The 22,982-nt window shown below is 41.1% G+C and overlaps 1 protein-coding gene across 7 annotated transcripts in view; it reads left to right on the top strand.

Annotated features, from left to right (window-relative positions):
- The window catches only part of dlg2 (discs, large homolog 2 (Drosophila)), a 204,586-nt gene that overhangs the window by 155,886 nt on the left and 25,718 nt on the right, over positions 1-22,982 (top strand). For 4 of the 7 annotated variants that reach the window (XM_053441254.1, XM_053441256.1, XM_053441255.1 and 1 more), the window contains 7 exons: positions 4,837-5,006; positions 5,369-5,505; positions 6,762-6,906; positions 7,588-7,753; positions 16,270-16,426; positions 18,862-18,964; positions 22,935-22,979. In XM_053441254.1, the coding sequence (XP_053297229.1) occupies positions 4,837-5,006; positions 5,369-5,505; positions 6,762-6,906; positions 7,588-7,753; positions 16,270-16,426; positions 18,862-18,964; positions 22,935-22,979 (923 nt within the window). Of the gene's footprint in view, positions 1-3,220; positions 3,493-4,836; positions 5,007-5,368; positions 5,506-6,761; positions 6,907-7,587; positions 7,754-10,192; positions 10,253-16,269; positions 16,427-18,861; positions 18,965-22,934; positions 22,980-22,982 lie in introns of those variants that run through there. The other 3 variants (XM_053441259.1, XM_053441258.1, XM_053441264.1) reach the window with 3 other exon arrangements.

The raw sequence follows: 22,982 nt of genomic DNA, 5'->3' as shown, positions 1-22,982 counted from the left end.
CATGGCCATTGTCCCCTCACTCGACATATGGCGGTAATTGTCTCTCACCAAAATATCTTGCGGTTGCGTTGCGCACGTAAATTAACCAAAAAGTGTTCCTTACTTTTGTGTACCCTATCTGTGATGTAGTAGTAAGCGTTGAAAATGTCCTTGTTTCACACTCAACTTATTGTTTTTAATGCACCATCTGGGTATGCATTAAAGAAAAGGGAATTCATGAAAGTTTGCAAATTGAGAAACAGCACCTTTCACATTCAATGTGTCTATCTAATTGTTTAAACCAAATTATGCCATGGCTATGACAATGCAGAAACACACTCACAGAATGAAACTTATGTCCATCTATATATTTCCAGGGAGCCTGTACATGTTACTTTACATAACGGCAATCACACAAGTTCAGTACTCAGTCAATCACTGCTCATGGTTTCATCTCTACATATCTTGTGTTTTAACTTCAAGTTATCTTAAAGTTATCAACTACAAGTTGCTGTCAGTTCACAGAGGCTAAAGTTATACAGTAGGGATGCACCGATATATCGGCCGAACATCGGTAGCGGCCGATATTCGCCTCGTTTATTGATATCGGCTTATCGGTAATAAACTTGACTTTCACCGATATCATTGGCCGATGTTCATATTTGTGGTAAAACCGCTGGGCACGTGCCGCGGCTGGGGGAGCAGTCGCTCCGTCGCCCTCCTCTCCGCGCCGCCGGAGGCTCAGTGTGCGGCACCGGGAGGTCCTCATCCGGTGGCACCTCACGGCGCCGGCGCGGAAGGCGGGGAGGGGACCGTGTCGGGCCCTCCTCGCTGATCACCTCAGCTACGGCGACCGCTGGGGGAACCCTCCGGCTGGCGCCTAGCAGCTGACTGAGAACTGGTGCGGACCAGGGGAATCCGACTGTTTAATTAAAACAAGCATCGCGAAGGGCCACGGTGGGTGTTGACGCGATGTGATTTCTGCCCGACACTCAAAACAGGTCAAACTGAGGAGGGCTTGTTAAGTTATCTTGACTCACGCAGTGTAACTTGGCGTAAAAAGTATGAGCGTAGCGTCTGCTTAAGTACTTTATTCTCATGTGCACCGGCTCTATTCATCCGTCTCATGCACAGGTAACAAGGGAATTGACAACATACGTTATACACACAGAAGCCGTAACACATCTAATAAACGGGCAATACTGCTACCGTAAATCAATGAGAAGAGCGTTCTCTATAATGATACTTTAACAGGGCTGTTTTAGACAGGGTAAAAAGGTGCTGTTTTAAATTATCCTTGTGGTATTTTGACCAAAATATGTTACAGACATTTCATTAAGATCCCAAGGAACCATTTCAACTTGCGGTAAAATGGGCCTAATATGTCTCTGTTAAATAAAGTTTAGTTAAATCAGAGATTGTTTCATAAATCTGATTCAATTTGTGCTCATTAAAAGATAAGAGTGATGAATAGTGCTTTTTTAATAATGATTTAATTATTTTTCTGGCACAAAAGGGTGAATGAATAACAACAAAAAGAAAATAAACAAATATCGGTATCGGCTATCGGCCAGATTGTTATTTTAAATATCGGTATCGGTATCGGCCAAGAATTTCCATATCGGTGCATCCCTATTATACAGTCAGTTGCATGCACAGCACCAGTCTCGAGCAGCTCACAGGAGAAACAGGCTGGGCATAAGTAACCGTTAACCTAATTGATGGTCACCCACTCTGAGGTGGGCAGTGAGACTTAATGCATTATGGATGGAGCGGAGGTCTAATCTCTGTGAGGAAGGAGGCCTGATGGGGATTTGTTTTTCTCTATCATTAAATAAGCCAGACACACTTCCTGTCACTGCTCTGGGACACTGCAGCAGAGCACTAAGCATACTTAGTGCACCGGCCCGGCTTAAGGGACTGCTTGCAGCAATATAAGTGTTCCTCATGGAGGCTGCTCTTTTAGAGAGGAAAATGTTTGCAGTCAGGACCAAACCCACAATATCTCCACCATTTTATCGCTTAAATGTTGCATAAAATCATTAATGATACAAATTCTCCTAATTTGTTTGCATTTGATGTTTCTCAGTTGAGCCCTTTCTCAGAAGAGCTGCAATTATTATTTTAATAATTATTGCTATTATCATTGGGTTTGTCAATTTAGTGGTAATTTAAACATCTACCTATTAATTCCATAAACTGTCTGTATGTCTGTCCATTTGTCTGTTGAATGCCTATATCGTTAACCGTTCATCTTATCGGCTTCATCTTTGGCATGTGTATCGTGGTGGCTAAGGGAAGTGCTTTCAGTTTGGCTTTTGTCCAGCAGACTAACAATTACAAAGTGACAGTTTATTATAGAGCTGTTGACGAGGAATCACTAACTAAAAAGAATTAATTCTGAAGTAGCTCCAGAGTATTACCACAGGCCACGCACACTGAAGCTGAACGGCAAGACGACAGGGAACACGGAACAAGGACGGGAAAGCTGGACGAGACAGCGAGACACGAAAACCCATAAATGACCACGAGTAAAACGAGTACAACAACGAGTACAAACCGACAAAGGGCAAAGGGGAACACAGAGGCTTAAATAGAGACACAGGGAAGGCTGGGGTAACTAGCCACAGGTGCAACACATGAGGACTGGGAAAGACAATCACCAAGATAGGAAGTGACACATCCGAGGAGCTGGAAAAACACACAATTAAAGCGAGACTACAAAATAAAACAGGAAACACAAAACACAAAGAGACAGAGATCCACAAACTAAAATGACAGAACGTCACAGTACCCCCCCCCCCCCCCCCTCAAGGACCAGATTCTAGACGGTCCAAAACGTGAACCGAGACGGGAGGGGGGAACCGGAGGAGGGAATCCGGGAGGTGCCCAGAGTCTCGGCCCGACGGCTCCGTGGCCGCTCAGGGGCTGAGCACAGAGGCCCGGGAGGAAGGCACCGTGGCCGCTCAGGAACACGGAACAAAGGTGGACGTCGCCGTGGGCACTCAAGGGCAGAGTTCTGAGGCTCGGGAGGGCGGCACCGTGGCCGCTCAAGGGCAGAGTTCTGAGCCTCGGGGGGACGGCACCGTGGCCACTCAATGGCAGCGCAAAAGGGCGCAGACCTCAGACCCGGACGTGGAGCAGGATCCGGAGTCGCAGCCGGAACAGGGCCCAGAATTGCCGCTGCGAGGACCTCCGACGCCTGAACAGGAGGGACTTCAGCCGGGACTCTCTGGCGCAGGACAGGGACTGGAGCAGACTCCGCAGGGGCCTCTGACGCCTGAACAGGAGGGACTTCAGCCGGGACTCTCTGGCGCAGGACAGGGACTGGAGCAGACGCCGCAGGGACCTCTGACTCCTGAACAGGAGGGACGTCAGCCGGGGGCCTCCGGCGCGGGGCAGTGACTGGGACAGGATCCGCTGTGTGGACATCTCCGGTCAGATGGAAACAATCTACATTCATGATTTGATAACAGAAACAACGTTGTTTGCCAATCTTAGTATGTTAGTATGGTAGGTGGATTAATAGATTTAATCCATAGGTTGGTTTACAATCTTTGAGCAGATTTTTATTTGGTTAAGCAGTTTTTAAGTGTTGATGTTTCTGCTGAGTTTAATTAGTTGAGACATCATAATTTTCTTGTAAAACTGACTCATGATTAGCTTGGCAAGTATATTGGCAGGACCTTGATGGGTGTGGACTCATGTTTGTACAGCAGGATAAAGTGGAGATGTATTTTCTGGCTACAGTCATTTGTATAATACCTATGGAGCTTTTTGGGGCTATTTGAGTGCAAGTGCAGGGTTTTGATGAGAAGTAATACACAATCTGACCATAAATTCAACAAGTCAGGTGCTCAAAAGACCACAGTCTTGAAGAAAAATAGTAAAAAAGCTCCATAAATACCTTGCTATATTGGTAATGTCTGAAGGTTACTGGTACAAAACATGATGATGGAGCTGTAGGAAGAGCGACAGGGCGAGAGGCAAAGGGAGAACATCATTTACGTGTGTGTGTGTGTGTGTGTGTGTGTGTGTGTGTGTGTGTGTGTGTGTGTGTGTGTGTGTGTGTGTGTGTGTGTGTGTGTGTGTGTGTGTGTGTGTGTGTGTGTACCCATTGGATTACAGCTGTTGCTTTGAGCGCCCCCAGGAGTCTTGTGTCCTTGAGTCCCAGGACATGAATGTTTTGGTCGACACCTCAGGGGATTTCAAACTGATTCGCTAGCTGACTGATTATCACACACTTGTGTGCCCACCCACATGCACACACCTATTCACAGTCCAACCCACGTTGTCCCTTATCAAAGACATAAGTCCTTAATATTCACAATTTCGGCTGCATTCCAAAAGCGGTGTCGAGACACATGGGTCACCATGATCTACTGCCAACAAGCACACACAGTCACATCTGGCTACAGATGTGACTGTGTGTGTTTGTGTGTACAGGGAGATGCAAAAATGGAACTCTCTCTACACTGTAAGCATGTTAGTTGTTTCCACAAAAGCTGCGACTTGTTTAATTCAATCCATTCCGTATTTGTGTGCTTCTAAGTTGCTTTCTAGATAATAATACATTTTTCATGGTTTTGTCAAAATCTTTCATCTAAATTGCGGTAAAATGACAGTGAATATTGTGATTTAATCAAAGCTGAAGATTTTCCTTTTTTTGATCTACCACTAAATATGTAAGGGTTTGATTCTCAAAATGTTTTCTAATGCTGCTGTACATCTGCCTTGTACACGCTCCCGTCACACTAAAACATGCTGTCAGTTTTTAGAGAATGAAATGTGAGTGCAGTCTTGATTTTTATTTTGAATTATCATGATCAAGCCAATTCTCCCCTGTTTCTTTTCCAGAGTAAACGACTGCATCCTGCGGGTGAATGATACAGACGTGTCTGAGGTTTCTCACAGTAAGGCAGTAGAGGCCCTGAAGGTTGCCGGTTCTATTGTCCGACTATATGTACGGCGCCGGAGGCCAATGTTAGAGACCATCATTGAGATCAAACTCATCAAAGGACCAAAAGGTGTGCTCAAACACACACAAACACCACACACACAAACACACACATAGACACTCATGCAATGTTGCAAGGGAATCTATTTCTGCAAATGAAAGTTACCTGTGAGGGAAGTCATTCATATCACAACTAAACATTCTTAAATCACATTTAAAGCTTCTTCAAAACACAAAGAAAGCACTACAGCAAGTGGTACACATATAAACATAAAAAAAACTGTCTAATTATAAAAGATATGTGGATCCATATGCTGGTATGTCATGATGCATGTCCACTTGTAATTGTGTTTTTGCTGCATGCCTAATGTCTATCAGACACATAACCAAGACACTAACCAGCTACTTCCATGTACACAAACACACACACAGGGCTTGGCTTCAGTATTGCAGGTGGAGTTGGAAACCAGCACATCCCTGGTGACAACAGCATATATGTCACCAAAATCATTGAAGGTGGAGCAGCACAGAAGGATGGGCGACTACAAGTTGGAGACAGATTGTTAATGGTGGGTACCTGGTATGCTGACAATGTCACATGAGTCCCATTCTTAGCCTTTGGAAGATGGTTTTGAAACAAAGGCTATTTCCAGTTCCATAAATTACGCAACCAAATGTACTGAGTTGAATATCATATAAGATTATGACATGTCATGCCACAGTGGCAAGAAAAGATGCAATTACACATCTTTATGCTGGACATAATGTAAATTCTCTTAAAATCAAGATCCTCCTTACATCTTCACCTTGGTGACGATTATGAATCTACTGTAATCACACAGTTTGTTCTTGAATACAGCATCCAAACATGACTGTGTAGGCTGGACAGAGTATGTGAACTCTTTTGCCAATGACATCTACAAAAGCTTACTGCAGATTGGTGTTAACAAACATCATAAGAACTACAGTAAATGGAGGCTCAACACAGAATGATCATTGAGAGTAAAAAGAGTAACAGGCTAAAAGGACTCACTGGAGCTTGGTAACATCTCTTTTCATGAGTCTACCACACACTGAGCATGGAGCAGTGTCCATAGCTCAATATCATGGAGTAAACTGCTGATTACCAAAACAAACCGAAGCATGAAGTTAACTAAAGCGCACCTTAACTCTCCACAACTCTGGGAAAAGGTTTTGTGAACTAATCAAACTGAGATAAAGTGCTTGTGGAGAACACACAGCATTATTTTCCTTGCCACTACAATGTGTGGAGGAGACATTGTTGAAGAGATGCGATATGGAAAGACACACTCATGTTTTGAGAATTCAACTGTGAGCGTTGAATAAAAAATGCAAGGACACATGGTAAAGCTTTTGTGTAGTTGTATTGGTATAGTGGAAGCCACTTTGCTACTGTTTTTTCAATGATAACAATATGAAAGTCAGTACAATGATCAGTACAATTTTAAGGAATTTCTGTAAAAAAACTTTAATATCTGTATCCTGTCAAGACAGACTGTCTCCACTGAGGCTAATGGTAATCTTTTAAATAAGGTAATACTTTCTGTGGGACATTAACTTGTCAGTGTGTTTGCGGCTGTAAACATTCAAAATAAATGAAAGCAACAATGTAGAAGCCTAGTGGCTGAGTGCTTTAACAGCAAGCTTAATTGAATTACCTTCCTACTGTCGTGTTCTCCCCATCTGTCATAATCCAGTCCCCTGGAGGCAGGGAACAGCTAGGCTGAAGTGAGCAGGAAGGGATCACAGGACAGCGTTAAAAGCGACTAACGAAACACACAAAGACTTCTCGTTGTCTTGACAGGTGAACAATTACAGTCTGGAGGAAGTGTCTCATGAAGAGGCTGTGACCATTTTGAAGAACACGTCGGACGTGGTCTACCTTAAGGTGGGCAAGCCCACCAATGTCTACCTATCAGATCCCTATGGGCCTCCTGATATCACACACTGTAAGTTACCGTCTCTTGTATTTATGAGTTGATTTGTCGTCTGTCATTAGAAAAGTTTGACTATGTTGAAGAGAAAGTTGTAGCAGAAACCATATCTCAGAGCACGACTGGGAATCAACCTCTTTTGCAAAAACTTAAGTTCAAGCTCAGTTCACACAATCCAGATTTACCATCACTTTTTAAAGTTGCTATTGCTCACATACTATTCTTACCTAGGCAGACACAGAGCACATGTGATGTCTTTTAGCCACTTAATGGATGTAAATCAAATGATCTATTTCCTTTGAACTCATTGCTAGTGTACTATGGATTTATGTGCACTTTAGCTCTCCACTGGGGAGATGAGAAGCACCCAACATTGAACATTACTGTAAATGTATTGTTAAACCCACTAAAACGCTACAACAACAGTCGGCCTCTTTCATTTACTTGGAATAACACATTCCTGTGAACGTGTAGAATTCTCAAACCTGAGGTTTTTATTACCCTCACTTTATCTTTACTGTATAATTCACATATGAAATATATTTGAACAAAAGCTGAACCGTCAGACTTCTGTTTACAAACTTTATTATTTATTCTTGATAAAAGTATGTTTTTTATGTTAAAGAAAACTTTGATATAAATGCAGACATTAATCCCAAAATAATTTATTTTACTCCTTCTCACTCTACCCCACAGCTTTCTCTCCAGCCATGGAAAATCATATCTCTTCCCCCATCAACAGTGGAACTCTGGAGTACAAGTCCGGTCTCCCCCCCATCTCCCCTGGGAGTTATTCCCCCCTTCCTAAGCACTTACTGGGGGAAGAGGATATAAACAGGTTGGATGGTTTTTCCTTCTTACGGTAATTACCTCCTACCAGACAACTAGAACTACAGGTAGATGCGTTGTCTATCCTGCTACTTCTGTCTCCTCCTGTCTCCTCCTCATCCCGACTGATTTGTGTTTGTGTTCAAATTCAAAAAGCAATCAAAACTCCACTAATCCCAAAGTCTGTGTCTCTTTACAGTGTTTTTCAAAGATACCCCCTCAAAAAAAAGTTCTGGGTGGATAAAAATGCCCCCTTCATCACCAACAAGGGTCTGGAACATTATATTCTCAGCACATTGAGTCCACAGAAACAGCTATTTGAAAACCACTGGTCTGCTGAAGTCCAGCATTTATGTTATGCTGTGTTGTTTTTGCAGCTGAATGTCTTCTTTATCATTTATTGTTGTTTGGGGTCATTGTCACTAACGTCAATTCAACATAACAGAGCCATAGTTCTGTAGTGTGTTTATTGTTGGTGGCTCAAGCTGTTCTTTAAAAAGGCTTTTGTTGTAAAAGGTGACCTGCCCCTCTTGCCTATTACTGTGGGACGGCATCAGAAGTCATCTTGCTGTTTCATCTGGGTTTTCTTATGGATTTTCATATGACTTAAGCTGAATCATGGCACACACCCATTGTTGGAACTTGGTGCGTCTGTTTGGAATCTCTCTGCCACATCTGTAGAGATAAGCCACACTCGTTAGGAGCAACACAAGAGGTGGTGCAACAAAAAAAACTTAAAAGTGAAACTGAACACCGATAAGTGGTGTTTTTGTGTGTGTGTGTGTGTGTAAAGGTTATTAACCCGTGGCATAAACCAGATATGAGAACTTAAAAACTATGCAGTACAGCATTTTTGACAGCTGTAAGAGTGTACAGTCCAACAAAGTTCTAAGGGATCATTAATGTTGGTATTCATATTTTTGTAGAAATATTCAATAAAAGCTTTAATCTTTTGTATTCTTAGTTAGCAGTGGAAGTGGAAACTAAATCAGGCTCTCGAAGTGCACTATCTCTGAATGCTCCAGTTCTGTTTAATCCCTCTGTCTCTTTACCTTGCCTGCTGTATCTTTCTACCTCTTTCGTCCGCGGCTCCCAGTCCAAACAGCAGAAAGCTTAACATGTCTTCTAGGACAGAAACACAGCCAATCATTAGCAATGCCCCACCTCAGCTACCCTAACACCTAATCCCAAAGCAAGCTGCCATAAGGCTCGGGATGGGCTAAATAACTGATCCAGTCACATCTAAGCGTTAAGCTTTTGTTTGTCTGGTCAGCAAATGTTTCAACAGGTGGATGCTCCTTGTGCAGCTTGTCACATGGAAGGTATGGTGTGAGTGGCCATCTCAGCTGGTCTATTTCATATGTCACAGCATTTGATGAAGGGCTGTTAGATTACGCCATTGTTGAGTGCTGTGCTGAGATTTATGCTGTGTTGACATATTGCATTTAGCAAGTATTGCAGCAGAGTGAGAACAAAAGCTTGTTTCAGAGGATAACTGAAGGACCCCTGTGTTAAGCTTTGTTGAGTGAAGGATTAGTCCTCCATTCTCTTTGGAGATAAGAGGTTTACTGTTTGCTCTTGCAGAAGGTGCATCACTAATAGCCTCTGAGATTACCGTGCTGACCTAAAGTGTAGCACTGTGTATGTATGTATGTATGTATGTGTGGATAGTACAAAGTGGATACTCATATTCTGTAATAAGTTAGAGAGAGAGAGAGAGAGAGAGAGAGAGAGAGAGAGAGAGAGAGAGAGAGAGAGAGAGAGAGAGAGAGAGAGAGAGAGAGAGAGAGAGAGAGAGAGAGAGAGAGAGAGAGAGAGAGAGCAGTGTTGTTGTTGTTGTCGTGCTGCAATATGTAAGGCAGGCCAAACAGTGAAGTCATGCCACAATCACCAGTCCATGTGAAACTCTTCATGCTTAAGTGTGTGTTTGTATAGAAATCCTACACACTGTCTACACAGCCATCTACTCTTATTTGTCTTCAGTAGTACGACTACAAGACTCACATTACAATCTCACTACACTTACACACACACATTATGTATAAATGACTCTTGCTTGCTCCAGTAAACCCACTTGATTCCACGTCGGCTAACAAACAGCAGGGATGCAAACACAGAGTTTACTCAATGTTGAGCGAACAATATGAATATGCGATGCATCCTCAGCAGATTAGCTCTGCATCTCCATCCGTGTGTAAGAGCGAACATAATGCACAAAATAATGTTCTGTGATGATGTGGTCGATGACAAATCTCTGGCATGCAACATTCACATCACTATTTCAAGGTTATTTCTTTTTCTGTTTTCAGTTGTCTTGGTTTGATGTGTTTAACACGCCTCAAAGTGTTTCTTTGATCAGTGTCTTAATGTTTAATAGAAATAAGTACAATACATTTAAATAGATTGCAGCATTTCCTGATAGGAAGGTTTTCAGTGGTTGGTTATCAAAAGTTTACTCTTTCCATCTTATTAGAAATCCTTCGCTAGATGATGGGGAGGGTCACAGGTTTGATTCCCAGCACTTCCAGTTGAGGTGAGGTATTTAATGTGTCACCTACTGCCTGCACTTGCATGTTTGTTACAGCATTTTTTTTTCTTGCAAGGGATTGTTGTAAATTTCACTAGTTGCACAGATTAAACTCACAGCTGAGGAATCCGGCTGGTATCTGGCATTTCAGATAATAGGTATTAGCTGATTAACAATCACAAAACTGAAAACAGTCTGCAGGCATTAAAGTAAAACTAGTTTTTTATATATTGTGGACATATTATAAAAAATAAGGAAAAGAGTACAGATCTATGTTAGCAAACAGAGACAATACACATGTTTTATTTTACTGCGTTTAATGTTTAATTGTAATACAAGTGTATTACAATTAAACATTAAATAAATGTACCTTCAAGTTCGGGAATTTAGGCTAATTTGTCACTATTATAAAAAAAAAAAAAATTGTGTGATGCAACATTTAAAAATAACAAAATAATATCAGGATCACATATCAGCCATCAGCTGGTTTTCATCAGCTGAATCAATCGACCTTGCCTGTCATCACAGTGGCTTTTAAGCATGACATCTTTTCAGTTTGTTTTTGCCTGACCAAATAGTTTGTAAATATTCTGAAGACTCTTCTCTCTTTCTTGTTTCTTCTCAGAGATCAACTTTCAAATTTCAGTCATCAATGAATAATGACTTTTCAAATATCATGCATGCTTGTAGAAAACAGATTACTCACTGTTCACATCAGACATTTCAAGTTTGTTCTTAAAAAGTGTTTCCAATAAATCACTGTATCTCATAATCTATTTAAAGCAAGACTATATCACATCTGAGAAAGAACACACACTCTATTACATTATTATTATATGATATTATATTATTAATAATGAAAGAGTTGAATTGATGAGCAATAAAGCACAGCCTTGCTCAGTCCATCACACTCAGGCCTTTTGTTGGTCTGTGACCATTAAAGAATGGTGGTGACTTGCTCATGTACCAGTGACTCCTCCACCTCCACCACATCCAATGCTTCTTTATTTATTTTGTATTCCTCCTGTCCTTCGTCATTATGCCTCATTGTCACGTGTGTGTATCCTGGTCAGTTCACCCCCACCTCGGTCCTTGGACACTAACCTCTGCTCTTGTCTCTCACTCCACTGTAGGCATCCTGAGCCAGTTTACAGCACTGTGAACAAACTATGTGACAAAGCCCCCTCCCCCCGACACTATTCCCCAGTGGAGTGCGACAAAAGCCTCCTACACTCCGCCCCTATCCCAAATTATCACTTAGGCCTGTTCCCTGACTCGGACATCCACAGGTACTTCTCACCCCCACCTCTCTGCACTCCGCCACTGTGTCCCGTCCCATCCCATCCCACTGTGTAGATGGCATGCCATATTCTTATATTTTCTCATGAATTCGGTTGCTTGCACCCTCCTACAAGCCCCTAGCAACAATGTCTTTCTTCTTTTGAGTCTTTTCTCTCTCTCTCTCTCTCTCTCTCTCTCTCTCTCTCTCTCTCTCTCTCTCTCTCTCTCTCTCTCTCTCTCTCTCTCTCTCTCTCTCTCTCTCTCTCTCTCTTCAGGACTCCGCTGTAGCATGTTTTGGTTTTTTTACAATTTTACTTTCAATCAAAGTTTGGTTTGTAGGACAGACAGGCTACAAAGCTATCATGGCGTGTAAGGATTCAGTCATGTGAAGCAGCTGTGCCACACCTCTGGCTGTAGGTTTTGAGTTACATTCACTATCATTACGAAGGGAAGTGATACACAAGAAGGAAATTACAATATGCAGGTAATGTGCTTCTTTGAATGGAGCATAACCATTTGGTGCTTTCCATTAAGGTAATTCAGCTTCTTCCCATAATTCCATAGTAAAATCTTCCAGTTCTTTCAATGTGTTTAATAGGAGAGACTTATACCTTATGGCAGCACCCACTTTAATGTGGAGCTGATCTGATGGAAAAGAGCACTATGTGCCAGCTGCTGTGGATCAGCACCATTACAGCAATACTGATATTGTTATTACTGTATTTAAGGCAAGATGATTATTAGCACCATTAAGGCCCCAGGCAATTCAAGGGTTTTACATAGGTGTTGGATAATTAAAACATTTGATATAAGACATTAAACAATAAAACAGAATTTGAAAGACAATGTAAAAAATAAACGTAAATAACTGAATAAATAGTTAAAGTGGTAATGTATGTCATTTACGGGTATATTGCATCAGAAAATAGATTTTTAAGGCCAGATGTAAATGAGCTGACAGTTTCAGATTCTGAGAACAGTAAAGCAATATGACCTGAGGGGTCTGCAGGGCAGGCATCGTATCGTTCAAACAGATCAGAGATGCATCATTATAATATCCATAAGGGGGATGATATTGATGTTATATGGAAGCTGCCCGAGAATGGACCCTAGAGGAATATACAGGATATCAGCCGGAGCCTAAACAGGTTGTAACAAACCATACTTGCAGATTTTCACAAAGAACCTTAATTAGGAGATACTATTTCTTATTTGTGTTATTTGTCGTCCATCCTGACACAACAGTAGATCTCTAGTCAGTGTTGGAACAACAGTCATATGACTTAAGGTGATTTACCTTCAAATTGTCAGTCATATAGGAGTTGAGATTCTGTTCTTTCACCTCCTGTTTGGTAAATGCAGTCCCTTCATCCTCTTACTGTAAAGATGCAAGGAGGAGCTGAGAGGGGGAGAAGCAGAGGCCATGTCAGATAAATGGACTGCACCCTCACTCGTGGTTGGTCCTGTTGCATGTGACCTGGTAACAAGTGACCTTGTTTGTTGTATTTAGATGCTTTTAATAACTTCATTCATACAAGCCTAACCTTTAATCTTTTACTACCATCTAACACTAACCACATACTGTATGATCTCTCTGTGCTTAAACATGCATTCATAAAAAATATAGTTTGAAATAGAATAATTGTCATGTATTGAGTGATTTTGTTAGTTATTGAATGTGTTTGTTAGAATATGTAGCTGCCTTCCATGTCTGAGCATACGTTTATTGTTCTGCTTATACAAATAAAACAAAACACTTTTATTGTGAAACCAATTCCAGCTGATTGTCTTTACCATGGTAACACTGCTACTTCAAAAATTAGCTATAAGCACATATTTCCTGTGACTGATCCAATAAAGAGAGAATCACATTTCTGAGACTGTGGGCAACCAAGGGTGCACTGAAGGGTCATGAAATAAGGAGCCTGTATGACAGCTAGAAGACTGATTCATTCAGCAGCCGAGGTGAGCCCTTGTCAAAGCCTAGCTGAGCTTAAAATGAACTGTGGCATTAAATTAGATGAGCATCAACCTTTAAACGTCTCATTGGATAATTTACCTTTCTAATGCAAGATAAAGCAACCCAATAGAAATATATATTTTTAGCCTGGGATTATCACAGTTCCACTCTGATACTCAGTTTAAAGATTCAACTTTCTGTGATTTCATTAGAATTATTTGTTTCGGTAACAAAATATTTGATGAACTCATTTATTCACACACCTTGCATCTTGCTCATATCTGACTGTAATTGTTTGGGGGGCTGTGTATAGAGTGCAATCAGTATATAGTAGTAGTGATGTAGTAGTAGCAGTTGAAGTGTTCACCTTTTGTGAATGGTTATTCATTATTATGAATACTAATTTCAATGTGCTGGATGAACAGATACATGTTACATTTTAGACCTCTATTACAACAAAATAGCAGGTAAGTGTTTTTTTAAACACATGCAAACCCATGGCCTATTGACTTCTTTTCCATTACCAGAGGAGTTTGCCTTTATTTTATTTTCCTTCATGCGTCATGTTTGACGTCACAAATGCACCAAAAACTGAGGCGCTCAGACTAAAGCCAGATGTTGGTGGATGTTAGTGGGTTTTTGACCAGCGTAAAAATCCTTTTACAAGGACATCGGTTTGATAAGGATGTAAAATTGTAAAGAATAATACGAACAATAATAGGAAAATTCAACAACCAATCCTCTGTCACATGTATCACATTGAAAAAACAACTGTTTATTGCCTTCAAAACAACTATTAACTGTTTGTAGTATAAAAATAAGATACATTTCTAGGTTGACTTTTTAAACTGACAGATGAAACAACATTGTCAGACACTTGGCTTGTGTTTTGTGACAGTAATTTTGTATTCTCATTCCATGTTGTTGCTAAAGGCACCTTTATTAGGACCAAAGAATCATTGTCCTCAAGTCTTTTCAGTGCCATGCTCGTCTCACCGTGCTGCCTCACCACATGTCACCTACACTCCAAACCAGCTTGAATGCAGTGAGGTTTAATTAATCTAAACAAACGACCAGTTGGTCATATATAAATAGAAAATTGTTGTCAGAGTTCTTTATTATATCTATTATTAATATATTTCAAAGCTATGATTTTAGCTATTCCATTTTTCAGAAAATACCATTCACAAGTTGTACTACTATAGTTAACTTTGTAGTATCTCATCTTTTCCTAACTTATTATTCATATTTAGAATGGTCCACGATTAATCATCAATTCACCGTAGGGGGATGATTACATTGCACCAAATGCCTGTCTGCGATGATCGGTTATCACAGACAGCCGGCTAGGAACAATATACACATGGAAAAGAGACATTCTCTGCATATGAAGCCTCTTCTGCTCTTAGCTTGACTGGTTCCTTCATCCACCAGGAGGACAGGAGTTTTCTGCTGCCTTCTAATCTTATCCTCTTATAACATAGACAAAATGTCAATTCAATCTACAGGGCATCAAAGGTGAAGTGCTCTGTAACCAGAAAATGTTTTAGTCAAGGTTTTGCCAGAAGGATGGTTGAATGTCATTCTAATGTACAGGGCAGCAGCAACAGACCAACTTACGGATTCCACCGAAAATTTAAATATATTCTCCCCTTATCATCCCGTAACCATGGCATCCCTGATGTAGATGAATGTTTACATTCATTAGACTAAGAAATATCTCCCAGTGTAGCATAAAATGTTTGGCTTGTTGGAGAAGTGTGTGTTTAAGGCAGAAACTCTTAAGTGTTGAAGTGATGCTGGATATCAGGTTTGATATCTATCTAAATGAGATACTGAAGTAGAGGAAACATTCTTGTTTTGAAAACAGTTTTGAATCTACAAAGGCTCGAGGAAAAGGAACTCTAGTGCGCACTACCATCAATTACTGTGCTTCTTCATGCCCGAAGTTGAGGTTCATTTGTGCCTGAAGATGATGTTCAGTTCATTCACCAATAGATGGCAGTATATTGCTACTACATTAATAATCATATTGTGCTTGGTCTCCCTCTGAAACACTTTTAAGTATCAAATAGCAACTTCTGAGATCTTCTGATTTCTGTTTAGTAGATATCAGTCCTGTTTGACTCCGAGAAGAATCACTCCTGGCATCATTCAGTAGGTTGCTCTCCTACAACAGTTAATCCATGTACAATGTAGACACAGATTCTGTGCTAAACTACACAACATTTACATCTGGGGTGCAATGAGTCTGTGGCCCTGAAGCAGGGCCGGGTCTAGGCAGGGGCAAGAGGGGGCCTGGCCCCCTCAAATAAATGTTGTGCCCCCTCAAACTAAATAGGGTTAGGGTTAGGGTTAGGCACAATGCCCCCTCAAGATTTGTGGCTGCCCCCTCATACATGCCTGTCTAGACCCGGCCCTGCCCTGAAGTATGTTTATTTTCATTCGACTTGATGCATCATTTGAGGTGTGATGTACAAAAAACATGCATTTATCTGGCATGTGTAAGAGAGAGAAAAACAAAGACCCTGTGTGTGAGGGTGAGAAAGCAATGAGGTTCCCTCTCCGTCAGAACTGAATTGGGGACAAGTGATCCTAAGTAGAGCACCATCCCCCTGTGGAGCTCCAGCAGTCTTTGAGCTCTGTTTCCTGAGAAAAGCATCACTGAGGCTTCCATCAGCGCACCGTGCGACCGTTGTCCACTTCTCTGTCCTACTGAACTTAAGATGTTGAGACCCACTGACTCCCCCGAGTTGATGTACTATCTGAACTGTTTGTACAGGGATCCCAGAAAGGTCGTGCTCCACAAAGGCTCCACAGGCCTCGGCTTCAATATTGTGGGTGGCGAGGATGGCGAGGGAATCTTTGTGTCCTTCATCCTGGCCGGAGGGCCCGCTGATCTGAGTGGAGAGCTGCGGCGAGGCGACCAGATCTTATCGGTGAGTGCACAATAACCACCTCAGCACAACACACAGGTTCAAAGAAGTTTTGGAACTGAAACAATTTGTTGATTAATCAACTATTTAAAATTAATCTGCGACAATTTGGGTAAGCAATTAATGCTTTAGGTAAATGTGAGGTTTTACTACTTTTGTTACTTGTACATACACAAACACTGTTAATTAAATATGTTAGGGTCTTGGATAAGATCAATGGCCAGGGGTCGTTATAGTTATAGGTGAGATAGTACTGTATGCAAAACAGACTCAAATATGCAAAGTCAACAATTGGGCATTCAAAGAAGAAAACAGTCCTGAAATGTAATTACTGAAACACAGTTTAGTCAGTTTTTTATGTTTCCTCAAAGAGCTTTAGAGTCAGCGATATTGTTTAACTTGTTAAATTGTTTCTAGATGTTTTGTTGTGTGAAGGAAATATTTAATGACCTTTAGTGAAGTCCTCATATAACATGTTTTCTTCTTCATATGTACGATTTTGTACTTCATCTGGGCAGCCTTTCCTTACGTAGAATGGCACCTTGATATCACATGATACGATCACACTTGCTCACGGTAACATTAAAAAATTAAGATGATACCAACCAGATTGACTGACTGGTTTAAGATTATGACAGCTCAGATTTTCCAATACTATCTACTATATTTGTGCTCTGATTCAGTCCCTGGAAGATTTTAGCGTAACAGACCTTATTTTAGCTTCTAAGAATAAATCCTGTGATTAACGTGATTTCTCTTTAAAAATATGCCCCAGTTATAGAAAGAATACTCCCAGTTTTAAAGTGACAGTCTTTTGTTATGTGAGGAAACTGTGAGGTAGGGTTGTTACAATCACTTTCAATGGGTCCAACAAACAATGTAATAATTCTAATAATCACTCATCCCAGTTAAAGCAGCAGCTTTTACTCCTCCTGTAAGTAACAAGTAACAATAATCAGGGTATGATGATGACTAAGGTAATGAACAGTTTACACTGTGGACAGTAGCACGCAGGAAGTTATTGTTCTCCCTCATCATAGCTAATTGTAATAGCTGGCCTCCCACACTGATGTCACTCAGTTCAACAGATTACACTTTCTTATTCCACTTTAGTGTTGTGCTATTGTAGAGCCAAGAGAAAATCTAATCAGCATGGCACTATCTGGCTGTTCACTTGCATCCAATCAGCAACACGCTCTGCCTTGGTTAAGGCAGCCAGTTAGCATTCCAACAGTGGCCTGGATTTGAAGTCTAACAATAACTTGACCTGTCTCCTCCCACCTATTGAGCACACACTCTTAAGTCTATACACACGCTATGTTCCTATTCTGTGGCTCTTTGAATTTACACTTGGGCTCTTTAGTCTGTTGCGAGTGTTCAGTTGCCCTTACTCACAAACAACACAGAGGCGTGTAATGGTGAATGGTGAATTGACTGTATTAATATACCTCTATTCCAGTCTCAGCGACTACTCAAAGCACTTCAAAGTACAAGTCACTTTCACCCATTTACACACACATGCATACAGCACTTCTATGTGCCGTGCCTTTTCTTTTTTATACCAACCCTACCAGCACAGTCGTCAGAGATATTAGGGCTTCACTATCCTGCCTAGCGACAGAATGTAGGAGTCTGGGATAGAACCACCAACCTTCTGGTTAGTGGATGACCCTCTCTGATTTCCCTCTGTTGGAATATAGATCTGGTTTGTACAGGAACTCTTGCAATAATGTGACGTAGGGGAACACTTGTGTTTGTGTTTGGATACATCCATTCACAAAGAAAGTGTGATTCTCATCATAATATCTGGACAATTTCATACTGAAATGGATAAATAAGCACAAAATAAAATTAAAACCTAGGATTACTATTTCACAGTTATATGCCCACATTAAACAAGTCAAACTCCACGAAATATTGTCACAACCTGCCTTCTTGTTCCTGAGTTTTGGGGTGATAAATAATGGCCAGAAACATAATTACAGAATTATATGATATCACACAAGAGCTGACCTTGGACCTTTGGTTATATAGCTGTCATCATTTCTTATTACACTTTTGTCTAAAATATTTTATTTCCTAGAGTCCAAGTGGATGTCTGTGTCAGATGAAATGTAAATTGGCCTCCAGTTGATCCGTTCCTTTGACCACCAAAATGTAATATTGTAACAGAAGAAATACCCTCAAAGCTTTCCTGAGATATTTTGTTTATTAGAATGAGCTCATTGATAAAACAGATGGACAGACAATGTGAAAAGTGAATGCTTCTGGCCACAGCTGTAACTGGCCTGGAGGCACAAAGAATAAATTAAAATGCATATGTTGTTCAGTTTAAAGAATACAATGTACTTGTTCTGGTGTGATGAGCTACTCATTGTACTTTGTCAAATAAATTTCCATAACAATAATCCTTTGAATTGTTTACCTTGTTAAAACAGGTAAATGGCATTGACCTACGAGGTGCCACACATGAACAAGCAGCAGCGGCACTGAAAGGAGCGGGACAGGTGGTGACCATCTTTGCCCAGTACAGACCAGAGGGTGAGTCAGGACAAACAAGTGACTGTGCAAGCTGTAGCCCTGTGGTTTAAATGTCCCGTTTAAGAGTAAAGTAATATACAGGGACTTTAACTTTGAAGAAATACCCTCATGGCCGTCTTGAGATATTACATTCAAGAGGCTGAAACATGCTTTTTTAGGCCACTGTGATCTTGGCTGTTGACCTTTGACCACCAAACTCTAATTGGTGAATATTTAGGTCCAAGTTACAACCAATTAAAATTTGAAGACATTTCCAAAAAATGGTTCCTTCGATATCTTATTCACAAGACAAACGTACAAATGTATTTTGAGCGGTCACAGTGACCTTGACCACCAAATTCTCTCAGGTCTTCCATAAGTGAATTATGCCAGATTATAATTTAATATAATTAAATTACCCTTGGTTATTCCTGACATATCACAATCAAAACAACTTTGGCTTCCAATTTCAAATCAGTTAATCCTTGGTTCCAAGTGAATGTTTGTGCCAAATGTGAAGAATTTCCTCAGGGAGTTCCAGAGATATCACATTGACAAGGAAATAATTGTGCTGTGGGTGGCCACAGTGACCTTTGACCACCAAAATCTGAACTGTTCATTGAGTCAAAGTGAATGTTTGTTGTAAATTTGAAGAACCTCCCTCAAGGCCTTCTTTAGATACAGCATTCACTAGAATGGTATGGACGGATGGAAGAACAACCCAAAACCAGTAGTGTAAAAATGCCGGAGGCATTCAAATTTAGATTTCATAAACTAGTAAATGGTTTGTTCAGATTTGTTGGAAATGGCTGAATAATATGCTGCCTACATACTGTATCCTCCGAATTCTGCCCTCATTAAATGTGTCATTTTTTTCACCTCACATGAGGGCAGGGATATGACTCCAATGTACTCTTACACAGTTCTCTTACAGATGATAATTGAATTAAAGGTATAGTTTGGATTATTTGAAATTGGGTTGTATTTGGTCCTTATCCATAGTTTGGTTATTTTCTGCCGTAGATGGACGTGCTCCCAGTTTGGTACATCTGTGGAATAAGCCAGCAGCAAAGAATGCCTTTTTAGCCACCTAAAAAAAGATGATCAGTTTAAGTGTACGCTGTAATTTGAATATTCTTCACCACTTGCCCTCTTCTTTGTTACTGCATTTTAAACTATGGTTCTTCTCTATTCCTTTACATGAGTATATCCACTGCTCACTGAATTATGAAGCAGATCAGCAGTTTGCACCAGACAGAGCTGAACTTCACTTTTCTTAAGATTTTAAAGATGGTGCGAGTTGGTGTTTTTCTTGGCTGATCAAACAAAGGAGCTATTTACAATGACAGTCCTTATATAATGTTGTTTGCAGTCCTCCCTTTCCTAGGGAGAATTATGTAAAACCACCACTAAATAGAAATATCTAAATTTGCTGAAGGGCAAATAAATTCCCTACAATTTTATAAGCATTTTCTTTATGTCCAAAAATGTGGAAATGAATTTCATCCCTCATATCGTCACTAAATGGTGAAATGTGGGTCATTTATGTATTTAGGTTGCTGCTAGATTAGTCCACCAGTGGCTTTATATTTTTTTCGATTCCACCTTAGAATCACAATCAGGTTTTTATTGGCCAAGTAAGCTGCATAAACAAGGAATTTGACATGGTGAAGTGGCTCTCAGTGTGCTTACATAGAATTCACAGTTATACAGTGAGGGTGAAATAAATAATATAATGAAATATAATTACAATATAATATAACTTCGGGAGTATTTGTACAGTGGTTATTATAAAGATCCAGGGTTATTGCACAGTGCCACAGTGGGTTGGCTGTTCAGTAGTGAGACGGCGAGGGGGAAGAAACTGTTTTTGTGTCTGGAGGTTTTGGTGAACAGAGATCTGTAGCGCCTACCAGAGGGGAGGAGATGGAATAGGTTGTGTCCAGGGTGTGAGGGGTCTGCGGTGATCTTTCCGGCCCATTTCCTGACTCTGGAGGTGTACAGGTCCTGGATGGTGGGCCGGTTGGTACCGATGATCTTTCCTGCAGACCTGACTGTCCTTTGGAGTCTGTTCTTATCCAGCTTGGTGGCCGATCCATACTAGACAGTTATTGATGTGCACAGAACAGACTCGATGACTGAAGTGTAAAACAGGATCAGCAGCTCTTGAGGCAGGTTTCGCTTCCCAAGCTGGCGCAGGAAGTACATCCTCTGCTGGGCCTTCTTGATGATTGTGTTGATGTTGGGTTCCCACTTCAGGTCTCGGGAGATTGTGGATCCCAGAAACATGAAGGATTCCACAGCCAACACAGTACTGTTGAGTATGGTGAGGGGGTGCAGTGCTGGGGGGCTCCTCCCGAAGTCCACTGTCATCTCCACAGTTTTAAGCGTGTTCAGCTCTAGATTGTTGCGACCGCACCAAAGGGCCAGCTGCTCAACTTCCCGCCTATATGCAGACTCATCATTATCCCGGATGAGGCCGATGACTGATGTGTCGTCTGCAAATTTTAGGATTTTAACAGATGGGTCTCCTGAGGTGCATTCGTTTGTGTAGAGGGAGAAGAGCAGTGGGGAAAGCACGCATCCCTGAGGTGCACCACTGCTGACTGACCGGGTGCTAGATGTTATTTCACCCAGCCTCACCTGCTGCCTCCTGTCTATCAGGAAGTTTGTGATCCACTGACGGGTGCAGGCAGGCACAGTGAGCTGGATCAGTTTGGTGAGGAGGATTTATCTTCTTTTCCTCAAACCACTGGAACTATGACCTACACAGCTGATCTGCAGCTTACTATGGTGCATAGAGTAGGAGTACTTATGTGTAGGAATAGGTAAGTACATTGGTCGAAAGAATGTAGTGCCAAAGGAAAGTGCTGTTTGATGGTATTGCTCCTGGCCCCATCCACAGCAGTACTCAGTACTATGTACGCCCGCCTCCATCCCCTAACAGGGACCAAGCCAACTCAAATACACTGCAGGTAATAAACTGACCAAGGATGAGTACCTCATTTGACCCCACTTCAAATATTCCAAACTATCCCCTTAAGTGCCAAGATGACACTTAATCGTTGTCTGATTTTACCGTTAAAATAAAAGCAACATGAGCCTCAGTTAAAGCATCCATCAGCAATCATCATGAATAACCATTCTCTAAAATAGATATAGAAACATTTCTGTCCAAGCTGGCCTCTGGGCCTTTCCACAATTTGTGAATGGATGATAATGGGAAGCAGTTTGTTGTGCGGATTATACGTCACAACTTAATCGCACAACAAATGTTATCCTTTTTTATTGTCTTTAAATGGTGCTGTTGCCAGAGATCACATCTCTGTCTTTTCTGGTACTATCTACTCTACAAGGATTCAGGTTTTTTTACTGATATATTTTCCTAAAACAGTTGTAATTATATTGTCTGATTAAAAAAAAAAAGTATCCTGTTTGTGTTCTTGGTTTCTTTGCCCTTTAAAATTAGCATGTCATTTCAAATAGTCCATGCCAGAGATGGTAATGCCAAGTCAGATCTACCAAAGACTGCCTGCCAACCTTCTGTGAGTTAACATGCAATGGATCAGACAGCTTTGAGTGGTGGCATGTCTGATCAGGGTCAACAACAGCAGTGTCTACTCTAGGGCTGCAAACGCAGTGACTCTTGGTTGAAGACCTCTCAATGTCTCTGAGGTGACAAACTCACAAACTGTCCAAACCCTGTTATACTGAGAGCAGTGGTGGGTGTTTGTGTCCAAATAAAGGTTGGTTACTCTTCGATTCAAGCAGTTCATACTGCTCATATGCATTTCCAGATTTATGTTGAAAACTTTGTCAGACTTGAGCCAAAATGAATGACTTCAAGTTCAGTCTGTAATCAAGAGTCTTTTAAATTTAGGCATTGATTTTGAAATCCCAAATCTCCCTTCTGAGTTGACATCTTACATATGGCTAACTGGGCTCTGAACTCCTCTGGGACTAACAAGTGCTTTTTCTTCTTACTCATCAGAACTTGCTCTTTGCTCACCAAGACGGGCCCATGCTCCTGCTCCAGGTC

Source organism: Pleuronectes platessa, chromosome 15, assembly GCF_947347685.1.
Source record: "Pleuronectes platessa chromosome 15, fPlePla1.1, whole genome shotgun sequence".
In the NCBI taxonomy this organism is placed as follows: domain Eukaryota; kingdom Metazoa; phylum Chordata; class Actinopteri; order Pleuronectiformes; family Pleuronectidae; genus Pleuronectes; species Pleuronectes platessa.
Note: the sequence above shows the minus strand (reverse complement) of the source record. Positions and strands in the feature narration are given on the sequence as shown.